Source organism: Canis lupus, chromosome X, assembly GCF_011100685.1.
Source record: "Canis lupus familiaris isolate Mischka breed German Shepherd chromosome X, alternate assembly UU_Cfam_GSD_1.0, whole genome shotgun sequence".
In the NCBI taxonomy this organism is placed as follows: Eukaryota; Metazoa; Chordata; class Mammalia; order Carnivora; family Canidae; genus Canis; species Canis lupus.
The window spans coordinates 82,803,418-82,827,987 of NC_049260.1; the positions used below are offsets into that span (position 1 = coordinate 82,803,418).

Consider the following 24,570-nt stretch of genomic DNA (forward strand, 5'->3'; position numbering starts at 1 on the left):
TCCTCCCGTTTTCTCTTATATTGTAAGGAGATATGTCTTAGGGTTTGTAGCCAATCCAAAAAGGTATGAGGGGGGAAATATTCTGATTTCTTAGCTTTCCCTTTATCTTAATCTCTTGAGTATATTTCAGTAAACCAGAGGTATATTTCTGTGTGGTTCTGGTTTTCTTTTCCCTTCTTAGTGGTGGAATTGTTGATCTATTTCCTAAACAAAGTAACATGCAATTAATGAAAGTTCAGTAGTATTCCTAACTGTATATCTGAGGTATTCTCTTAAAACAGTTTTACATCTCCCTCTATGCCCCTAGTCAGTGTGAGAATTCTGGTAGTGTTTCTCAATCAATCAGATTTAGAACGTATCTGGGGTACCTAAGTGATGGCTCAGTAGGTTAAGTGTCTGCCTTCAGCTCAGGTCATGATCCTGGGGTCTTGGATAGAGCCCTGCAGACTCCCTGTATGTTTCTCCCTCTCGTTCTGCCACTGCCTCTGCTTATGCTCTCTCTCTCTTTCTCTCTCTCTCAAATACATGAATAAATAAAATATTTTTAAATTTAGACTGTATCTTAGAATCATTAAACTCAACAAATATTTGATAGCTGCTTAATTCCATGTAAAAAGGTAACAAGTCGGGATCCCTGGGTGGCGCAGCGGTTTAGCGCCTGCCTTTGGCCCAGGGCGCGATCCTGGAGACCCGGGGTCGAATCCCACATCGGGCTCCCGGTGCATGGAGCCTGTTTCTCCCTCTGCCTGTGTCTCTGCCTCTCTCGCTCTCTCTGTGTGACTATCATAAATAAATAAAAATTAAAAAAAAAAAGGTAACAAGTCCTACTGATTTGTGGAAGTAATTTTTAACTAGCAGAGATGCATCCATTGCCTATTATATATGTTGCAAATATTTTCTCTTAGTCAATCATTTGTCTTATAATATTGTTTTTAATCATTCAGTCAGACCACAAAACTAGGAAGTATTAGAAAAAGTATAGTGTTACTAACTTTCCATGGAATTAATGAAAATTCACACTGAGGGATCCCTGGGTGGCTCAGCGGTTTAGCGCCTGCCTTTGGCCCAGGGCGCAATCCTGGAGTCCCGGGATCGAGTCCCACGTCAGGCTCCCGGCATGGAGCCCGCATCTCCCTCCTCCTGTGTCTCTGCCTCTCTCTCTCTCTATGTCTATCATAAATAAATAAATAAATCTTTTTTAAAAAAAGAAAATTCACACTGAGATAAGAATGTACTGAATAATGTGTTTTTTTCCTTTTAAGCTGCCCTTTTTAACTTTTGAAAAATTTTTATTTTAATTTTAATTCTAGTATAATTAACATACAAGGTTATATTAGTTTCAGGTGTACAATATAGTGATTCAACACTTTTATACCATACTCAGTATTCACAGCAACTGCACCCCTTAATCCCCATAATCTATTTAACCCATCTCTCCACCCACCTTCCCTCTAGTAATCATCAGGATGTTCACTATCATTGAGTCCGTTCTTGCTTTGTCTCTTTTTTCTTGTTCAACGATTTCACTCATGTGAAATTTGAATAATGTTTTAAAGGTAATTTCTTTTTAATAATATACAAAAAACTTTTGTTTGTGTAGTCAATCAACTTATTGTAAGAGATAATCAAGAGAAATTTCTGCTTTATTAACTTCAAATTAACAGTGTAAAGTCTATTGACATGATGTTGAATATTTTCTGTTCTGTTGAAATCTTACCAGTAATAACATGGCTACATTAAAAAAATGATAATATAGACATATCAAGGGTAAAAGTGAAAATCTCCTTCATAACATATCTTCTTTATTCCATTCCCTTCTCTATAGAGATCCACTGATAATGGTGTGTAAATTTGAATCCTTTGCCTTACATATTTTTATGTACATATACAAAATTTGGGGTTTTCTACATATGTGTAGAATCATAGAATACACACTATTCTGTATTTGCTTTATCACATATCTTTAAATCTTTCTTTTTAAATATATCTTAGACAATTTTCTTTGTCACTGTACATTATTTTTAATAGTTGCATGACATTGTGTTGCTGCAAATAATTTCATAATGAATATTCTTAGACACATATCTAGACACATGTTTAATTATTTATATTGTATAGATTCTTAAACGTTAAATATCCAGGTCAAAAGATAAATACATTTAGATTCTTGTCTTTCAAAGTTTTTATATTAATAGTAACCAAGAAACTTGATTTTAAAAAACAACCATTATGAAACAATGTAAAATGAGAATTCTTCTTTCCACATATTTACATACCTTAAATTCATATTTCTTCCCCAAGATAACCATTTTTAGTAGTCATCCACAAAAGACATTTTATGTGTATATAAACATGAATATATGATAGATATTTCATCAATTTTAAGACTTAATTTTTTACATTCAAAATCTCTCATATTGAGGTGCATCTTACAACTATAATTGGAAGCATTTTTCCTCAGTTCCTGATTCATGAAATGATGCTGCATCTTCCAAATATAGGTATCTTTTGTTTTTATTTACATACATAAAATCATACTATATATCTGGTCTGGACCTAGCTATCATAACTTAGTAAGTCTTAGCAAATTTTCTTTATCAGCCCATAAATAAATGCCTCACTCATTTTCATAATTATATAGTATTTTGTATATGGGTTAACTATAAATAGTTTAACCAATTATGAACACTGAGTTGTTTCTATATTTTCATGATTACAAATATATGTTGCTCTGAAGATTCTTACCCATATCTTACATATATATCTTAAGATTACTTGGTAAATATTGCCATAGAATCAATTCTGAGTAGAGTTGCTGGAACCCATCATATTATATGCCTTTTTAATATTGATGATCACAAATTTTTCTCTTAAATATCTCTACTATTTTATACTATATTGATCAGTGTAAGAAATTTTCTAGTTTTTTCTTTTTACAAATGTTGGGTGTTATTAGTCATTTTAATTTTGTCAGTCTAGTGGGTGAAAAGTAGAGTATCATTGTTTAATTTTGAATTTTCCTAATTATGAATGAGATTTCTTATACTTATATCTCCTCTACAAATTATCTATTCACACCCTTGCCTCATTTTCAGGAGGGGATTTGGTTGTGTATTTCCTGTTGATTTATGGAAGTACTTCACAAAGATGCATCCATTGCCTATTTATATATCTTGCAAATATTTTCTCCCAGTCATTTGTTTGTCGTAGAACCCTGTTTACTGTGCATTTATCATGTAAAGTATAAAATTTTTACACAGGCAAATGTTATTTATTCATTCATTTAAAACATACCTAATGAGCGTGTGTGATGCCAGGTACTGTTTTAAGTGCTAGAGATAGAAAATGAATGAAACAAACTCATTGCTTGTGTGGATCTTGCATCTAGTCAATAAACAAAATAAATACATTTATGGTGTGTTAGAAGGTATGGCAAAAGTTAAGTGAGGCTTGGGGATAGGAATTGCTGAGAATTGCTATATTTTGAAATAAAGTAATAAGTGAAAGCTGTTCTGATAACAGTTGATCTCACATGCATTGAGGGAATGAGTCATTCAAACACTCTGAGATAAGAGCATAAAGACATGTCTGAAGAACATGAAGGTGGCTAGTGTGGATTAAACAGAGTGAGTGAGGTGAAACTAAGAATAAGATGAGATCAGATTGGTAACGGAAGATAAATTATCTAGAGCCTTGTAGATCATAGTTAAGGATTTTATACCTGAGTGAAATGGGGAGTGACTGGATGGAGTAACATGATTGTACTGAAATTTAAAAATATATCATAGCTCAGGATGCCTGGGTCACTCAGCTGTTGAGTGTCTGCCTTTGGCTTAGGGCATGATCCTGGAGTCCCCAGATCAAGTCCCATATCCAGCTTCCTGCATGGAGCCTGCTTCTCCCTCTGCCTATGTCTCTACCTCTCTCTGTGTCTCTCATGAATAAATAAATAATATCTTTAAAAAATTTTAATAATCAAAAATAAAAATATATATATCATAGCTCCTATTTTGGAAGTAGATCATAAAGGAATAAGGATGAAAAGAGTGAGACCACTTATGATACTATTTAAATAATACAGACCAGAGATCTTTTTGGCGTGGTTCAGGGTGGTAGCAGTGGAAGTGATAAGAAACATTCAGAATCTGAATATATTTTCCAGGTCAAGCCAGAAAAATTTGCTTATGGAATATTAGAGGAGAGATATCATGGACTATGAAAGGAAAGATATCATGGATGACTCTCAAGTTTTTATTCTGAGCAAGTAGGAAAATAGAGTTGCTACATACTGAGATAAGAGAGATTTGGGGAAGCAGATTTGGTGGGAAAGATCAGGAGCATAATTTTCTGATTGTTATAAAAATTTCTATATCCTAATATTATAAAAATAGACGCATATTTTCTTCCAGTACTTTCATGATTTTGTTCCGTATATTTACATATTTAATCCATTGGCTTTTTCTCTATATTATGTGAGGTGAGGGAATATCTTAATGTTTTTAAAATAAATATCCAGGTAACCCAACCCCATTTGTTATAGATTCCATCCTTTACTCATTGATTTGAAATTCCATTTAAAATTTTTTTCTAAATTTTTTCATATATATTTTTTCTGGACTGAACAAATGTTAACATTTATATAATGGAACTAAATTACCATAGGTCGTATCTGAATTTATAATGAAGGTCTACAGAAAAAAACATGTTTTGATTAGCAAATATTCACAGTATATTCAACTCTTCAAGCAAGAAGCTGACTTAGTTTCTTTCTCTGTGCAGCCTTCAAGTATATTTCAGTAAACAAATTCTACACTAAACTTAGATATTTCCAAAGCTAATAAAACAAAGAAGTCATGTATTTGAAGTAGTCTGTTGTTTCTTTCAGATGGTATTGTTTTGTCATATAATGGTGACACATTGAAAAAAGAAGATTTTATAGTTCAGTTCTACTAGGCACAGGCAGTCCTTACTTTGCACAGTTCTGATATGCACAAATTTGTTACCACAACTTAGTTATATAACATTAGTCCACAACAACATAGTTCAAACTAAAGTTACCATGGCATATTAGCACTTCAATTCATAAATCAATATATAAATAACAGTTGAATGTCATGATCAGTGAATGGTTATTTCACTTCTTTCAAATTCTGTCAGTGATTAGTCACTGTGAATTTATTATTCCCTTAATGCCCTAATAGCAAAGCATGTGGTTGTATTGCATCTGTCTCTCACTGATAAACCACTATGAAATTTTAAAAATATGGGTACTTAAAAGAGAAAATTAACCAATAGAGATAAAAGTGCAGCAAAAATGGGAAGTGATAACACCGGAAATGACATTAAAATCTAATACAAATAGGATTACAGAGAAAATAGCGAGCCATAGGAATGTTGATATTGCTACCATTGAGAGACTTGAGAGATGCAGACAAGGAAGTTAGTGAAAGCAGATTTAGCAATATATGACTTTTCTCTATACATATATAACCTACATGAAAAGAGATAAAGTTGTGGGAAAAACTCTTAAACGTCATGGAACAATCGTACTTTTCTCATTAATAAAGATCCCTTTTAGGTGGTTTAGTTTGCATCTTAATTATTATAGTTCCGTATGATTATGCAAAGTGAGACTTCCTATATTAAAAAGAGAGTAGAATTAAAGATTCAGGAGACATAATACTATGATTGGGGGATGTCAAGCATAAGAAAAAATTCTATAATTAGTGAGTTGTTAAGAATAGTGGTGGGGCAGTCCAAGATTATAGCATAGGAAGATCCTGAACATACCTCTTTCTGTAGACACAGCAAATCTGTAGCTACATAGGGAGCAATTATTTCCCTCTGAAAAACACCGGAAAACTAACTGAACAGCTTCCTTCACAGCAGGTAGTAAAAGGGCCACATCAACAGGTAGCAGAGGCAGAGATAGTCTCATTCAAAATCCTACCCCTGCTATAGTGACTTACAATCAGAAGGGATCTTATGAATCTGGACCTTCTCACTGAGGAGTTAGAGGTTCATGCCCCATTTCAAGCACCCTAACCTCTGAGACTTGCAACAGAAAGACAATCCTCCAAAACATCTAGCTTTGAAAACTAAAGGGGCTTACATCCAAGGGACTGAAGAACTGAGATACATTTCTTGAAGGGTTTCCATGCAGACTCATCCACCTCAGAAAACAGTGCAAAAGCAGCAATTTAAAAAGTGCCAGCATTATATGTGAAAGAGATTCATTTGCTAATATTAAAGCATCTACCAGAGGGGCAGGAGTATTTTAGAATTCTCTTTAAGTTTGGAAGTGCTGACAGGCATGACTTTTGTACTCTCCCTCTCCCTTGATAGTGTTGGCAAGTGTGACCAGCCCTGCACTCTCCCATTGCCCCACTAAAGATGGCAGGCAAGCACCAGCCCTAGATTCTCCTGCAGCCATGTAGAAGTGGAATATACCAGTTCTGTGCTCTCCAGTGGTCCCTGCAAAAGCCAGCAGATGCACGTAGTCCTTACTGGGGTCACTCTGTAACCATCTGGCTCTGGTGGCCAGGGGACTCATATTCCTAAATACCACAAGATTGTAACAATCAGAGACACAGTTCTTGGCATGCTACCAACCTCCAGAGCACTATGCAGACAATGGACTGAAACAAATCCCCAGTCTGCGAAAAAGGCCTGTTTTTTGTCTTGGAGCTTCAGTCTGAGGGGTAGACTTAAAGTCTGGCATACATGTAGAGGCTACATGGGTACTCTCAGGGAATGCAGGCTGGAGGATGCCATCTTTGTATTCCTCCTCAGCCTTGATACAGCCTGCTGGTACCTCCCAAAAAGGACCTGATACATTTTTTGAACCCCCAATTTTTGCAACACCCCCAGATCCAATTAGTCTACAGGCCAGTAGGGTTTACTATTGTGGTACCACAGGAGTTTATATTAATTTGCATACTTTTAAACTGCTGCCTAAGGATGTGTCTTCCAATCAACCTGAAAGTAGGTGCTGACTGAGATTCCTCTCTTTAGAACACTGACAGGTCTTGGCACACCTTCAACAGCTGGGACATAATAATAAATTAGGCTGCTTAAATAATTACAAAGGTTTGAGAGACAAGGAACTAGGTCTTAGGTTGATGGATAAGTTATATCTTTTACACAAGGCTACTCCTTCAAGACTGGGGGAAGTAGCTGTTTTGCTGAAGAATACAATAACTGAGTGGAAAAATAAACAGGAAAGGTTGAAAAGGAGGCTACATGAAGCAGAAGAAAGTGATATAGAAGACAAGAGTGGAACTCACCCAAACAGAAAATCAAAAAGGAAAAATTTAAAAATAAAGATAGCTTAAGGGACCTATGAGATAACATAAATCTCAATAATACTTTAATTATAGTGGGTCCCAGAAGGAGAAGAGAGAGATAAAGGAGAAGGAAACATATTTAAAGAAATAATGGCTGAAAACCTCCCTAATCTAAGAAGGAAGCATTCAGATCAAGAAAGGCCATAAGAGCCCAAGTAAGATGAACCCAAAAAGATCAACACTAAGATATAAGTAAACTGTCCAAAGATAGACTCTTAAAAGCAGCAAGAGAAAAACCCATTGTTTTGTACAAGGGAACTCTAATGAAACTGTAAGCAGATTTTTCAGCAGAAATTTTGTAGGCCAGACACAGTGGGGCAATATATTCAAAATTCTGAAAGAAAGAAACTTCTAAGCAAGAATACCCTCCCCAGCAAGGTTATCATTCAGGGTTGATGGAGAAAGACTTTTACAGACAATCAAAAGCTAAAAGAGCTCATTACCACCAAACTGGCCTAACAGGAAACATTATAAAGGGACTTCTTTAAGCTGAAAAGAAAGTGCATTAGTTAGTGACAAAGAAACATGAGTGTTTAAATCTTAAAGGTAAAAGTAAATATATAGTAAAGGTAGTGGATTAATCATTTATAAATCTAGTGTGAAAGTTAAAAGACAATAGAACTAAAAGTAACTCAAACTACAATTATCAGGTAAGGGATGGACAAAATGAGATGTAAAATGTGACATCAAAAATATAAAATGAGAGGGGAGCAAAAAATGTAGAATTTTCTAATGTGTTCAAAGGTCAGTTGCTATCAACTTAAAATACATTTTAATATATCTAGACTGTTATCTGCGAGCCTCTTGGTAGCCACAAAGCAAAAACCTATAGTATAGATACAAAAGATAGTAAAAAAGAATATAGTAACACTAAAGAAAGTTATTAAACCACAACATAAGAGAGCAAGAAAAGAAGAAAGAACAGACAGGAACCACAAGACAGCCAGAAAACAATTAACAAAAGGACAATAGGTACATACCTATCAATAATTACTTTTTAAGTGTAAATGGACTAAATTCTTCAGTCAAAAGACATTGCATGACTGACTAGATTTTTAGAAAGACAAGTTATAGGCTTGTTATAGGCTGTGAGCTACCTAAAAGAAACTCATTTCAGGTATAAGGACACACACAGACTGAAAGTAAAGGGCTGGGAAAAGATATTCCACACAAATGAAAACCAAAAGAAAGCTGGGGTAGCAATACTTGTGTCACTCAAAATAGTCTTTAAGATACAGTATTTTTTTTATTGGTGTTCAATTTACTAACATACAGAATAACCCCCAGTGCCCGTCACCCATTCACTCCCACCCCCCGCCCTCCTCCCCTTCTACCACCCCTAGTTCGTTTCCCAGAGTTAGCAGTCTTTACGTTCTAAGATACAGTATTTTTTTAAAAAAAATTATTCATGAGAGACACAGAGAGAGAGAGAGAGAGAGAGGCACAGACAGAGGCAGAGGGAGAAGCAGGCTCCATGCAGGGAGGGTCACCAGGATCACACCCTGGGCTGAAGGTGGTGCTAAACCACCGAGCCACCTGGGCTGCCCAAGATAAAGACAGTATTAAAAGACAGGGGTGTGGGCAGCCCCGGTGGCGCAGCGGTTTGGTGCCGCCTGCAGCCTGGGGTGTGATCCTGGAGACCCGGGATCAAGTCCCACATCGGGCTCCCTGCATGGAACCTGCTTCTCCCTCTCCCTGTGTCTCTGCCTCTCTCTCTGTGTCTATGAATAAATAAATAAAATCTTTAAAAAAATAAAAAATAAAAAAAATAAAAGACAGGGGTGTTACATAGTGATAAAGGGATCGATCTAACAAGAGGATAACATTTGTAAATATTAATGCACCCAACATAGAATCGCCTAAATAAATAAAGCAAATATTAACAAACCTAAAGGGAGAAATTGACAGCAATACAATAATGGTAGGGGATTTTAATATCCCACTTACATCAATGGATAGGTCATCCAGACAGAAAATCAATAAAGAAACATCTACCTTAAATGACACATTAGACTAGATGAACTTAATGTATACAGAACTTTCCATCCAAAAGCAGTGGAATACAGTCTTCTTAAATCCACATAGAACATTCTCCAGGATAGTTCACATGTTGGGCCACAAACCAAGTCTCAGTAAGTTTAAGAAGATTAAAATCATATCAAGCATCTTTTTCTGACCACAGTGGCATGAAACTAAAAATCAACTACAAGGAGAAACTAAAAACAAAACAAAACAAAACACAAATACGGGAGATTAAATAACATGCTACTGAACAATCAGTGGGCCAATGAAGAAATCAAAGGAGAAAATAAAAATTAGCTTGAGAAGAATGAAAATTGAAATACAATTTGCCAAAATCTATGGTATGAAGCAAAAGCTGTTCTAAAAGGGAACTTTGTAATGATATAGGCCTTCCTCAAAGAACAAGTAAAGTCTCAAACTAAATTTACAACTAAAGGAACAGGAAGAAGAAAAACAAATGAACCCCAAAGTTAGTAGAAGGAAGGAAATAAAAAAATGGCAACATAGAAATAAATAAAATAGAGACTAAAAAAGCATAGAAAATATCAGTGAAACTAAGAGCTGGTTCTTTGAAAAGATAAGTAAAATTGACGGACTTTTAGGTAGACTTATCAAGAGAGGGCTCAAATTAAAAATTAAATTAAATCAGAAATGAAAGAGAAGGATTTAAAACTGACACCACAGAAATACAACAATAATGAAAGGCTATTATAAATAATTATATGCCAACAAATTGGAGAGCCTAGAAGCAATGAATAAATTCCTAGAAACATACACTCTTCCAAGATTGGATTATGAAGGAATAGAACATCTGAAAAGACCAGTTACTAGTAAACAGATTGAATCAGTAATCAAAAAAAACCTCACAATAAACGAAAGTCCAGAACTAGACAACTTCACTGGTGAATTCTACCAAACATTTAAAGACTGAATATGTGTGCTTCTCAAACTTTTCCAGAAAATTGAAGAAGAGAGTACACATTGAACTCACCTTATTGACCCAGCATTGCAGTGATACCTAAACAGTCAAGATGCCACACAAAAAAGAAAATTACAGGCCAGTTTCCCTGATGAAAATACATGAAAAATACTCAACAAAATATTAGCAAGCCAAATTAAACAATATAACAATTAAAAGGATTATATATCACAATCAAGTGAAATTTATTCCAGAGATGCACAGAGGGTTTACATCTATAAATCAATCAATATGATATATTGTCCATTACCAATATAAAGGATGAAAATCATATGATAATTTCAATAGATGCAAAAAATTTATTTGACATAATTCATCCATTTATGATAAAAATCTCAACAAAGTGGGTATAGAAGGAATGTATCACAACATAAAGGACATATATGAGAAGCCCACAGCTAATATCATACGCAATGGTGAAAAGCTGAAAGATTTTCCCTCTGAGATTAGAAACAAAACAAGGATGGCCACTTTTTCCACTTTTATTCAACATAGCATTGGAAATGCTAGCCAGAGCAATTAGGCAAGAAAAAGAAATGAAAGGCATTCAAACTGCAAAAGAAAGAGTAAAAACTCACTCTTTTCAGACAAATATATGTGTATATATGTATCTATATTTATACTTTATACTTATATTTGTAAAAAGCCCTAAATACTCCACCAAAAACTGTTAGAGTGAATAAAAAAAATTCAGGAAAGTCGTTGGGTACATAATCAACATTTAGAAATCTGTTGCACTTCTATATACTAACAACGAACTATCGGAAAGAGAAATTGAGGAAACACTCACATTTACAATTACATCAAAATAAATAAAATACTTAGGAATAAATTTAACTGAGGAGATGAAAGACTTATACTATGAAAACTATGACATTGATGAAAGAGATTGAAGAAGACACAAAAAAAGTGAAGATACTCAATGCTCATGGATTGGAAGAATTAATATTGTTAAAATGTCAATATTACCCAGAGCAATATACTGATTCATTGCAATCCTCATCAAAATCCCAATGGTATTTTTCAAAGAAACATAACAAACAATCTTAAGATTTTTATGGAACCACAAAAGATTCTGAATAGCCAAAAGCAATCTTGAGAAAGAGGAACAAGGCTGGAGGTATCCTACTCCCTAATTTCAAACTATATTACACAGCCAACTATAGTAATCAACATAATATAATATTGGCATTAAAACAAACAGAGATCAATGTAATAGAATAGATAGCCCAGAAATAAACTCACACAAATATAGTCAATTTATGACAAAGGAAGCAAGACTATACAATGGGGAAAGATAGTCACTTTAATAAATGCTGTTGGGAAAAGTTACAGACACAGGCAAAAGAATGAAACTAGACTACTATTTTATGCACAAAAATTAACTCAAATTGGATAGAAGATTTATGTTTTGTTTTGTTTTGTTTTGTTTTGTTTTGTTTTGGATAGAAGATTTAAATGTAAGACCTGAAACCATAAAAATCCCAGAAGAAAACAAGTAGTAAGCTCCTTGACATTGATCTTGGCGATGTTTTTCTGGATGTGTCTCCAGAAACAAAGGCAACAAAAGCATAATAAACAAGTGGAACTACATCAAACTAATCTGTACAACCAAAGAAGTTATCAAGTGAAAAGACAACCTACTGAATGGGAGAAAATATTTGCAAATTATATACCAATAAGGAGTTAATATCCAAAATACGCAAAGAACTTATACAATCAATATTAAAAGTGAAGCAAAAGGGACACCTGGGTGGCTCAGCGGTTGAGTGTCTGTCTTTGGCTCAGGGCGTGATCCTGGAGACCCGGGATTGAGTCCTGCATCGGGTTCCCTGTGTGGAGCCTGCTTCTCCCTCTGCCTGTGTCTCTGCCTCTCTCTGTGTGTCTCTCATGAATAAATAAATAAAATCTTTTTAAAAAGTGAAACAAAGAATCCAATTAAAAATGGGCAGCGAAAATAAATAGACATTTTTCAAAGAATGCATATTAATGGCCAACAGATACATGAAAAGGTACTTTACATCACTAATCATCGGGGAAATGCAAATCAAACCACAATGAGATATCACTTCATACCTCTTAAAATGGCTATTATCAAAAAGACAAGTTTTAGCAAGTGTTGGCAAAGATGGTGAGAAATGGGAACCCTTGTGCACTGTTGGTGAGAATGTAAATTAATACAGCTATTATGAAAAATAGCATGGAGAGTCCTTAAAAAATTAAAATAGAAATATCGTATGATCCATCAATTCTACTCCTGAATATTTATCTAAAGAAAATGAAAAAACTAACTTGAAAAGATATACATGTTCCCATATACATTTTAGTATTTTCACAATAGCTAAGATGTGGGAGTAACCCATGTGTTCATGGTATATGAATGGATATGAGTTCCGGGATCAAGTCCCACATTGGGCTCTCTGCATGGAGCCTGCTTCTCCCTCTGCCTATGTCTCTGCCTTCTCTCTGTGTCACTAATGAATAAATAAATAAAATTTTTTAAAATGTGAGATTTATATATATATATGTGTGTGTGTATATATATATGTGTGTGTGTATATATATGTGTGTGTGTGTGTATATATATATATATATATATATATATTATTGAGCCATACAAAAGAATAAAATCTTACCATTCTGACAACATGGATGGACCTTGACGGCATTATGCTAAGTGAAATAAGTTAGGGAAAGACAAATATCATTTGTTCTAACTTATATATGGAATCTAAAAATAAATAAATAGACAAAACAATTTAAAGAATGAGCTAATAGATACAGAGAACAAAGTTGTGGTTGCCAGAGATGGGGGTGGAACACATTGAAGGGTGGGTGAAATCAGTGAAGAGGATTAAAAATACAGACGTGCAGCCATCAGTTAAATAGGTCATCAGGATGTAATGTACAGTGTGGTGATTTTAGTTAATACTGTGTCATATATTGAAGGTTGCTAAAAGAGTAAATTTTAAAAGTTTTTATCACAAAATTAAAAATTCTGTAACTATGTGTGGTGATCGATGTTAACTAGATTTATTGTAGTGATCATTTCACAATATATACAAATATAAAATTGTATTGTACACCTGAAACTAATTGTATATGTCAATTTTACATAACTAAAAAAAGAATTATATCAAAGATTGACATTTGAACAAATGTAGATATTTGTGGCTTAAGTCTATTGAAGTCATGTCAAGCTTTTCCTTTGTAAATAGAATTTTCCTTTCTCAGAGTGGTTTACAAGATTTCTGGCCAGTGTGTTGAAGTACTGAGTACTCTCTTCTTTTTTTATTTCTTCTTATTTACCTTTTCAGAAGCTCATTGTTCTCTCTGCAAGTGTATAAATAATAAAAACTTAGAATTTTTGTTTTTATTGAAGTTCAATTTGCCAACATATAGTATAACACCCAGTGCTCATCCTATCAAGTGCCTTCCTCTGTGCCCATCACCCAGTTACCCCAACCCCCTGCCCACCTCCCCTTCCACAACCCTTTGTTTGTTTCCCAGAGTTAGGAGTCTCTCATGGTTTGTCTCCCTCTCTAATTTTTCCCACTCAGTTCCCCTCCTTTCCCTTATAATCCCTTTCACTATTTCTTATATTCCATGCATGAGTGAAACCATATGATGATTGTCCTTCTCCGATTGACTTATACTCAGCATAATACCCTCCAGTTCCATCCACGTCAATGCAATTGGTGGGTATTCGTCCTTTCTGATGACTGAGTAATATTCCATTGTATATATATATATATATACCACATCTTCTTTATCCATTCATCTGTCAGAGGACATCGTGGCTCCTTCCACCGTTTGGCTATTGTGGACATTGCTGCTATAAACATTGAGGTGCAGGTGTCCCGGTGTTTCACTACATCTGTATCTCAGATGAAATTTAAACTAGCAAGCATTAGTCCTTTTCTGAAGCCCTGGTGAAATACTTTCTTTTTACAATTTAGAGTAGGGCCATAGAGTAGTAAGAAGTGTAGTGGGGAACCAAGTTCTGGTTGAAATTCAGATTGGTGTAGTTTATAGAACTTAACATACTTTATCATAAATCATCAGAAGCTTGCTTATTGCCTTTCAGGTTTGCCAGACTATTGGCATTTTGTTCTTGTTTTTCATTTTGATATATAAATGGCATTGGTTCATAAATAACAAGAATTATGATAGTCTATCCAAAGCTTTTTGTGTAAATATATAAGATGGAACCAGTTCAATCCAAAATATAATCCTATACCTATTATGTGTGTAAGAATGTGCTAAATCTTTGATTTGTAAGGTTTTGGACCAAAATATATATATTCCCAGCCCAATGGGATAGAGGGAGAAAAGGATTTAGCTGAAAAAACTTTTACCATAATGCAGAATCATTTGAGTCACAAATAGATGATCTTGTTCACCTAGACAAGCATAAGCACTAAATAGAAAAGGAGGTATTCATTAGATGATGTTGAATACTGACACTGTTGGAGAAGTCATGATCCTCATGAGCAAAGCAGTTGGACACCAGTAGATTCAGAGTTAGAGCGTGTTTTCATTGTTATTGAGGAAAACTTGTTTTAATTGTTCAAGTGGGTATGCATTCTAAGGCTCTATTAGAAGGAAACATAATGCAAAATTTCTCTGAGTAAAAATGTTATTTATGTATTGTCTCTGACCCCAAAGGAGTGTTCAAAGTTGTTAAAGAGTCAAGACATGCATATATGAAACCATTATTGACTTGACAGAATAAGAACCTACCCTACATCTTAGCATAAGCTTTCTTGGTCCTGGAATGCTTCATGCAGTATATGGGATTTGAGATGTTCACTGAAGAATTGATAAGCTTATTCATGTTAAAATTAAATATACTTTTTGCAGTAGAACCTACTATAACTATTGTTTGACATAATTATTATAAGCAGTGAATTTCATTGTTGCACACCAGGAATAACAATCACAAGTTTAATTCAGACTATCTGGATCCAAATGCAGACTCTACAACTTATTAGTTGCAACACTGTAAAGTGGGATAACAATACTCATTTCTTATCGAGTTGTTAAGGATTAATGAGATAATACACCTACATATTGTTGAAGTAGCATGAACTCTGGAGTATGACAGACCTTGGTTCAAATTCTGATTCTGCCAGTTACTAGAGCCATTAGGCACTTGAATTCTTCAAGATTCAGTTTTCTCATTTATAAATAGAGATGATAAAGCCTAACTCAAAGAGCTGTTGTGATGATTAAACAAAGCATTTTCAAGTTAAATTTCTACAAGTGATTAAACAAAGCATATTATGTAAAGCACTTAGCAGAATTCCTGACCTAAAATAAATGCTCTGAAGATAATGCTATGTTGTTATACAATCTAAAGTCATATAGAGACTTAGTTTTATCTTTCTATTCATGATTTTAGGGTGAAGCTGGTCTTCCTGGATACCCAGGAAACCCTGGAATCAAAGGTTCTATGGGAGATACTGGTTTGCCTGGATTACCAGGGACCCCTGGAGCAAAAGGACAACCAGGCCTTCCTGGATTCCCCGGTAAAATTCTTTTTATTTAATGCTTCCTTCTTTCCTTCCTGTCTACTCTAACCCATACCATAGAGCAACTTCTTATTTGGTAGACTTCTACTTCCCAGTCAGATACTGACTAGCAACATAATCTTGATCCAGCTCTTTAGCTTTTATTTGCCCAAATTTCTTTCTGTATAAAATGAGAATCAGTATTACCAGCTCAGCAGAACAATAACCTGTGGGGGAAAAAAAAACACAAAACCTGCTTGGTAGAGCATTTTTCAATCTTTAACTGCTAGCCACAAGTCAATTAAGAGGCCTTATTGTACTGTACTGTACCAGTGGGTCGAGTGGAGACTGGTGTTCTTAAGCCTGGTATGGTGGTCACCTTTGCTCCAGTCAATGTTACAACTGAAGTAAAGTCTGTTGAAATGCACCATGAAGCTTTGAGTGAGGCTCTTCCTGGGGACAATGTGGGCTTCAATGTCAAGAACGTATCTGTCGGGGATGCCTGTGTGGCTCAGCGGTCTGGTGCCTGCCTTTGGCCCAGGGCGTGATCCTGGAGTCCCAGGATCAAGTCCCATATCAGGCTCCCTGCATGGAGCCTGTTTCTCCCTCTGCCTGTGTCTCTGCCTCTCTCTCTCTCTATCTGTCTCTCATGAACAAATAAATAAAATCTTTAAAAAAATTAAAAAAAAAGAACGTTTCTGTCAAAGATGTTCGTCGTGGCAACGTGGCTGGTGACAGCAAAAATGACCCACCAATGGAAGCAGCTGGCTTCACAGCTCAGGTGATTATCCTGAACCATCCAGGCCAAATCAGTGCTGGATATGCACCTGTGCTGGATTGTCACACAGCTCACATTGCTTACAAGTTTGCTGAGCTGAAGGAAAAGATAGATCGTCGTTCTGGAAAGAAGCTGGCAGATGGTCCCAAGTTCTTGAAATCTGGGGATGCTGCCATTGTTGATATGGTTCCTGGCAAACCTATGTGTGTTGAGAGCTTCTCTGACTATCCTCCTCTGGGCCGTTTTGCTGTTCGTGACATGAGATAGACGGTTGCTGTGGGTGTCATCAAAGCAGTGGACAAGAAGGCAGCTGGAGCTGGCAAAGTCACCAAGTCTGCCCAGAAAGCTCAGAAGGCTAAATGAATATTATCCCCAATACCTGCCACCCCAGTCTTAATCAGTGGTGGAAGAACAGTCTCAGAACTGTTTGTGTCAATTGGCCATTTAATAGTAAAAGACTGGTTAATGATAACAATGCATCGTAAAACCTTCAGAAGAAAAGGAGAATGTTTTGTGGACCTTTTTTTTTTGTGGGTGTGTGGCAGTTTTAAGTTATTAGTTTTTAAAATCAGTACTTTTTAATGGAAACAACTTGACCAAAAATCTGTCACAGAATTTTGAGACCCATTAAAACAAAAGTTTAATGAAAAAAAAAAAAAAAAAAAAGGGCAGCCCCAGTGGCGCAGCTGTTTAGCGCCACCTGCAGCCCAGGGTGTGATCCTGGAGACCTGGGATCGAGTCCCACGTCGGGCTCCCTGCATGGAGCCTGCTTCTCCCTCTCCCTGTGTCTCTGCCTCTCTTTCTCTGTGTCTCTATGAATAAATAAATAAAATCTTTTTTTAAAAAAGAGGCCTTACTATTTTTGTAGGTGATAGTATACACTACCAAACCTTAGCCTGCTGCTGATTCTTTTAGAAAGTTGTGCTCAGGTACACATTTCGGTGACTGTTGGTAGGACAGTTGTTCAGTTCATTTATATGACAAGGACTGAGTCATGCAAGCAAAGAGACTTAGCACTATAGTCAAGTAGGTAGCCTGAACTAGATTATTATACTACCTCCTCTGTTATGCATGTATTTAATTTGTTCATATGTCTTTTGAATTGCACAGTGGCAAGGATAGAGTGGGCCTTTGATTATCTTTTCCTTAACATTTTATTGAAGTATGATGTAGAGTAAAATGTACAAGACTAGGAGATGAGTTTTCACCCATGTATATATCTGTGTACTTACCACATATATCAAGATATAAAATAGTTCCCTTGCCCCATAAAGTTTTAACCATGCCCCTTCACAGTGAATCTGCCCCCCAAAGTAATCACTACTATGATTTCTATCACCATCAAGTAATTTCACCTGTTTTTGAAATTCATATAAATGGAATCATACATTTTATATCCTCCTGTCTGGCTTCTTTCACTCATGTCTGTAAGCTTCATTTATCTTATTGCATGTGTCAATAGTTTGGTTTTTTTAATAATTGCATTGTAATATTCCATTGAAGAAATACATAATAATCAATTACCATTCACCTTTTGATGGACTTGTGGGTTGTTTCCAGTTTAAGACTATTAAAAAAGATGGTATTAACATTCTTTGACATGCCTTTGGTGGACATACATACTCCTTTCTCTTAGACAATAACTTGGTAATAGAATTATTGAATCATAGCAGAGATATACATCTAACTTTAGTGCATGGTGCCAATTTTTGAAAGTGGCTTTATAAATTACAATCTCACATGCAATGTATGAAATGTTCTTAAGTGGCTCCTGGTAGCTCGTAATTATACTGTGGTCAGTACTTTGTATTGTGAAATGACCAGTTGCCTATGTCCTTACCTCATTTGGTGTTGTCAATCTTTAATTTTAGGTGTTCTGGTGGGTACATTGAAGTGTATCATTAACATTTTAATTTACTTTTTTTAAATGAATTTACTTTTTTTAAATGAATGACAATATTAAACACCTTTCCATATACTTTTTAAAAAAGATTTTATTTATTCATGAGAGACACACACAGAGAGAGAGAGAGAGAGGCAGAGACATAGGCAGAGGGAGAAGCAGGCTCCACACAGGGAGCCCAATGCAGGACTTGATTTCAGGACCCCAGGATCACGCCCTGAGCCGAAGGCAGACGCTCAACCGCTGAGCCACCCAGGCATCCCTCATATACTTACTGGTCATTTGGATAGCATCTTTTTGAAATGCCTGCTCCATGTTTTATTGCTCACATTTATTGAGTTGTTTGCCCTTTTTTTTCTTATTAATTCAAAACATTTCTTTATATATTCTGGATATGAGTCTGTCAGATACATGTACTATAAATATGTTCTTTCTGTCTCAAATTCGCCTTTTATTCCTAATGCTGTTGTGTGATGACATTTCTTAATGCTATTGTGTGAACAAAAGTTGTTTTTTTTCAAAAGTTAATTTTGATAAAGTCTAGTTCATTTTCTTTCATAGTTAGTGCTTTTTGTGTCCCATTCACAAAATCTTTGCCTACTCAAGTTTATGGAAATATTCTTCTATTTTCCTACAATGTTTAATGTTAAGCTTTTATATTTAGGTTTATGATTTGTCTTGAATAAAAATATTTTTATGGTTTGAAGTAGGGGCCAAGGTTCGTTTTTTTTCATACAGATATTCAGTTGCTCCACGCTTTTTTTTTTTTTTTAAAGAACCTGAGATCTTCTGTTCTTCTCATCAAAAGACATCATTAAGGAAATGAATAGGGAAGCTGCAGACTAGGAGAAAATACTTGCAAAACAAGTATCTGACAAATGACTGATATCTGGGATATATAAGCAACTTCTACAATTCAATAATAACAAGATATACAATCCACTTTTTTAAATGGGGAAAACTTTGAACAGATGTTTCACAAAAGATGATATATGGATGGCCAAGATGATTTATGGATAAGCACATGAAAAGGTGATCAATATTATTAGCCATCAGAGAAATGCAAATTAATACCACAGTGAAGTAGCATTACATTCCTACCAGAATGTTATTACTAAAACAACTGATAATCACCATATGTTGTACAAGAATATGGAGCAACTGGAATTCTGAAACGTTGTGAGTGTCAAATGGTTTGGCAGGGTTTTTTTTTTTTTTAATAATATACACCATACACCTCTTCTGACTCATCAGTTCCATTCCTATCTAGGTATTTATCCAAGATAAAGTAAGACATATGTCCACAAAAATACTGGTGCAGAAATATTCCTTAGCAACATTATTCATAATAGCTAAAAACTGGGAGTAGAACAGGTTTCCATGAATAAAATAGATATTCATAGCACTGAAAACCCAACAGTGACCCAAATGTCCAACAATAGATGAATGTATTAAAAAATTGGTATATACATACAATGGAATCCTACCAATTCTTCCAGTGTAATATTGTGGTGATTATTTTTATTATGAATCTATAATAATGCCAGCCTTTGGGTAAATAACTTTAAAGACTTAAAATTATTCTTTAAAATATTCAGCAAATATTAGCATCTTTCTTGGATTTTTTCTCTATTCTTCACTGTTTCTGTGTCAGCACTATAAATTATAAGCTTGAGTTGTAACTCTTAAAGCAATACAGTTTTTCTTTTATTATTAAATTGAGCTCTTCGAATTCTAGGAACCCCAGGACTTCCTGGACCAAAAGGTATTAATGGTCCTCCTGGGAACCCTGGCCTTCCAGGAGAACCTGGTCCCGTAGGTAAGCATGAAACCTAAGGGTTTGTTGTTCTGTAAAACTACAGCTCATATTCATTTTGGGAAAGTCAAATCATTTCTGGGAGCTGTGAACATTTTTAAGATGAGAAAACATGGTGATCATTCACTTAGTACTACTTGTTAGGTACAAGTGACCAACTCGTTTTTTCAAAGTGAACAACTCTTAATAAAAATTACTTAAAATTACTACTTTGGAACCTTATTTTGGGGGCTCTTTCCAAGGACAGTTATTTCAAGTATCCTACAATTAGTGGAAGCTCTGGTATTTTTTAGAAAGCTCTTGGCCCCATATATGAGGCCTATAATGCACCCCATTCCACCCACATTCCTTACTCTACTTGATATTCTAAAGCTAGATTAAAATGAGAAACTGAAAGATTTTGGATACTGAGTGGAGGAAGATAAGGTTCTTCCTTAATCTCATTAGCCTTTGTTCCTTTTATGCTTTTTTACAAGATTTTGTGATTTAAAGGGGTGTCTCAGAAGTACTTTGTGTCATTTGGATAGAACTATTTGAAGCTAGTATGGAAAGAATGGGTAATTTGGAAGGAAAGGAAATTGGGAAGATAGGTATAACCTGCTGTGCCCTGTGCTTTAGGTGGTGGAGGGCATCCTGGGCCACCAGGGCCTCCAGGTGAAAAAGGAAACCCAGGTCAAGATGGTATTCCTGGACCAGCTGGACAGAAGGGTGAACCAGGTGCTATATTTTTTAATTGTTCCTAATTTTCTAATTCATTCCTTGTCTTTTTTAACTTTTGCCCTTTTTTACCACAATTAAATTATGTATTCTTTCTTAACCTTTAAGCTACTATACACTTTTCCCTTCCTAAGTACCTTCTTGCACTTTGTACTGAGAATATTACTTCATATTGATCAATTAGGTTGCCACCTTCTTATAAAAGAACTCCATATTCTTTCTTTCCCAGTTTTTCATGTAAAGAAGTTACCCAGCTGTTTTCATCTTCTCTAGATGACCTTATTTCACATTCTACATGTAATCTACATTCCACTTATATATCTATATGTGTATAAAGATATATTTATTTTATCTATTTGAGAGTTTTGGTTTATGCTCTGACAGGTCAACCAGGCTTTGGAATCCCAGGACCCCCTGGACTCCCAGGACTTTCTGGTAATAAAACATGCAGATCAGTCAATATAAAAGGAACGTGCTCCAGTACATTTATTTTTCCATTTACCATTTACTGTTATAAAATGCACATGCAACCCCAGAAAACTCAAATCTAAAGTTATATCTAAAAGCAGTTCTTTTTTTTTTTTTAAAGCAGTTCTTTTTTAAAAAAGATATATTTATTTATTTTAGAGAGAGAGAGAGTGGGAGCGAGGGTTGGGGCAGAGGGAAAGAGAGGAAGAGAAGCAGATTCCCCACTGAGCATGGAGCCTGACATTGGGCTTGATTACAAGATCCTGAGATCATGACCTGAGCCGAAATCAAGAGTCGGATGCTTAACCGACTGAGCCACCCAGGCACCCCTTAAAGCAGTTCTTAATTAACAATTCAGTAAAAAGTGTCGTGCTATATAAAAATGCATTCTTAAAGAAATTTACATAAAACTATCTCTTCACTAATTTCATAAATAACTGCTGAGGAAAGAAAGCTAATATGTAGAAATGGGTAGATTTCACTAAATTTTTAAAAAGTCTTTCAGCCAGAAAAATACTCTTTTCTCCACATGGAAACAAAACCAAGGTAATATGAGGAAACTGCAGAAATATGTACTGATAATAAAAATGGAAAACTCCGTATAAAGATACAGCTTGCATTATTTTGAGGGGATATGTGCTCATACACATAAACTTGCCCTCACTTGTTCTTACTTTCATTGTAAGCACCAAATAGTTAATTGAATGACTGAATGTGTGTACAGATATGCCTGTTTATGTTCTGAAATGACCGTTAGCTATTCTATGGAAGCTTTTTTCAAACCACAGGCATATTGATAACCTTCCAATGATCCTAATGTGAAAATTATTACTTTAATGTGCCACTGTTATATCACTTTCAGCCATATTGGTGGTATAGAAAAAATGTTGAGAATAGTTTCTCTGGATTGAGTTCTAAATCTTGAACAGAATGGTCTTCAGGGATATCCAGCAAACACTGAAGATGCCTATCTTCATTCGTCTCAAAATATTCAAGGAATTTCCTCCAGCCATCTCTAACCTGTTCATGCCAATACTTTAAATTTTTCTATTTTTCTATTTTTTATTTTCTTGCAGCCACTGATCATGTGATCATTGCTCTGTGTCCTAATACAAAGGGTATCTTTCATGATCCAAGCTATTATTCTTTTTCTATTTCTATATGTACTCTAATAAATATTTCTGATAATAGATGAATATATTTATTTATTTATTTTTTATTTTTTTTAGATGAATATATTTAATAAGAATTTTTTTTGGATGGGTTAGGGATTTGGTGGGAGATAGAAATGATCCTATTGAATCCCATCACTTGTTCTAACAAGAATGAATAGATTTAGCCTTACAGGCAAGCCTAATACAGGCAGTATCATTTAATGTGTTCCCTAATGTCACTTTGCTTTTATATTTTATAGGTCAAAAGGGTGATGGAGGATTACCTGGCATTCCAGGAAACCCTGGCCTTCCTGGTCCAAAAGGAGAACCAGGCTTTCAGGGTTTCCCTGGTGTCCAGGGTCCCCCAGGCCCTCCTGGCTCTCCAGGTCCAGCTCTGGAAGGCCCTAAAGGCAACCCTGGGCCTCAGGGTCCTCCTGGGAGACCAGGTATGTACATGAGCAGTAGGGGAATGGTCTATTTATTCATTAATTTATTTCATTTTGCTGGCAGGTTATTCAGTTTTTAGGACTTTAGACTCTATAATCTAAGAAGCTCTTACAAGTAAAATAGCTTGGTTTATACCTAGCTCCATCCATTTCTGTGGCACCTAATAATTCTTTTCAATAATGACTTTCATCACTTAAAATTGAACTAAAACCAACTTGGAGGAAAAAAGGAAATAGTGGATTTATTGGTCTTTTTATTAAACATAAAACTATACTGATAACCTGGCAGCAAAATGCCATCTGCATTTTTAATGTGAGCTTCTCAGCATGTCATCACAGAAATCATTTTAGTGATCACCCCATAGATGCTTGTGGTCCATACCAAAAGTGTTGCTATGGTTCTGTCATAGCATGACATGATCAGCAAATGTCACCAAGCACAATAAAAACATTTTATCTTCTCTAGGAACTAGGCAATCAAATTTATCTTCAGCATCACAGCATGATTAAATTGAATAGCGATTTCTTCATACCAGCTTCATGTCTATACCTCATTTGTCTCGTGTTAACTGCTCTTGTAGTCTCAATTTTGCATCCAATGTTCACTTTTCATTTTGTGTATGTGCTATGTCACTTCATTTTGCTAAGTTTGGAAATGCTTGTTTTCATCCAGGATTAATGTTGCTGAGCACAATCACTGGTGATAGATTATTAAGAGATTTTTGGGACTTCATATTCAATTTTTATATTTTGAGTAACTTAAAATTTGGCCTTCACTGATTTAAAATAATAAGAGAAATCTAAGGTTAAAGAAACAAAATTGTCCTTTCAACCTTTGAAAGTCTCTGACTTGTTTTTTGAATGTATTTAAAAATGAAAGGTTCCATTTAAATTACCATAGACTCTGAAGTAATTGAGTTAATTTTAATAAGATATGCTCTGAAAACATGAATCAAATGGGATCACATACTTTGTTCAGAGGATCATTTTCAAAACCAGATTTTATCTAATCTGACTTGACTGTTTATAGAGGGTATTTAGAATTTTACCTCTTTTTACTATTGAAAAACCAGTGAAAACCTCCTCAGCCATATTAACTCTTGCATGTAAAGAAATGACACCAATGTCTTGCTTGGTTGTGCATGCAATAATTATAAAATAAACCAAACTATTATCATTTTTTATATTTTAATCAGCACTCTGGTTATTTGTTCTTTACTAGTAATGGAGCTCACTGTGGAACATCTTTGTGAAATGTGTTAATGTGTTAATGTAAAGACATTAGTCACAAAAATGCTTTAAAAAATTTCTGTTTCTAAACAGTAGGAAGAACACCTCCCTGAAGAGTAGTTTGTGACTTCTCAGTTTGTTCATAAACTACAAATTAAAATGGAGTTTGAAACCCAATTGTCTTAGAATTGGTTGTTT

General features: G+C 35.1%; 1 protein-coding gene across 1 annotated transcript in view; it reads left to right on the top strand.

The window, feature by feature from the left end:
• COL4A5 (collagen type IV alpha 5 chain) overlaps positions 1-24,570 on the top strand; it is a 263,146-nt gene that overhangs the window by 212,970 nt on the left and 25,606 nt on the right. Inside the window, 5 exon segments of the mRNA NM_001002979.1 lie at positions 15,752-15,878; positions 20,280-20,360; positions 20,976-21,074; positions 21,459-21,509; positions 22,957-23,142. Of these exon segments, the coding sequence (NP_001002979.1) occupies positions 15,752-15,878; positions 20,280-20,360; positions 20,976-21,074; positions 21,459-21,509; positions 22,957-23,142 (544 nt within the window).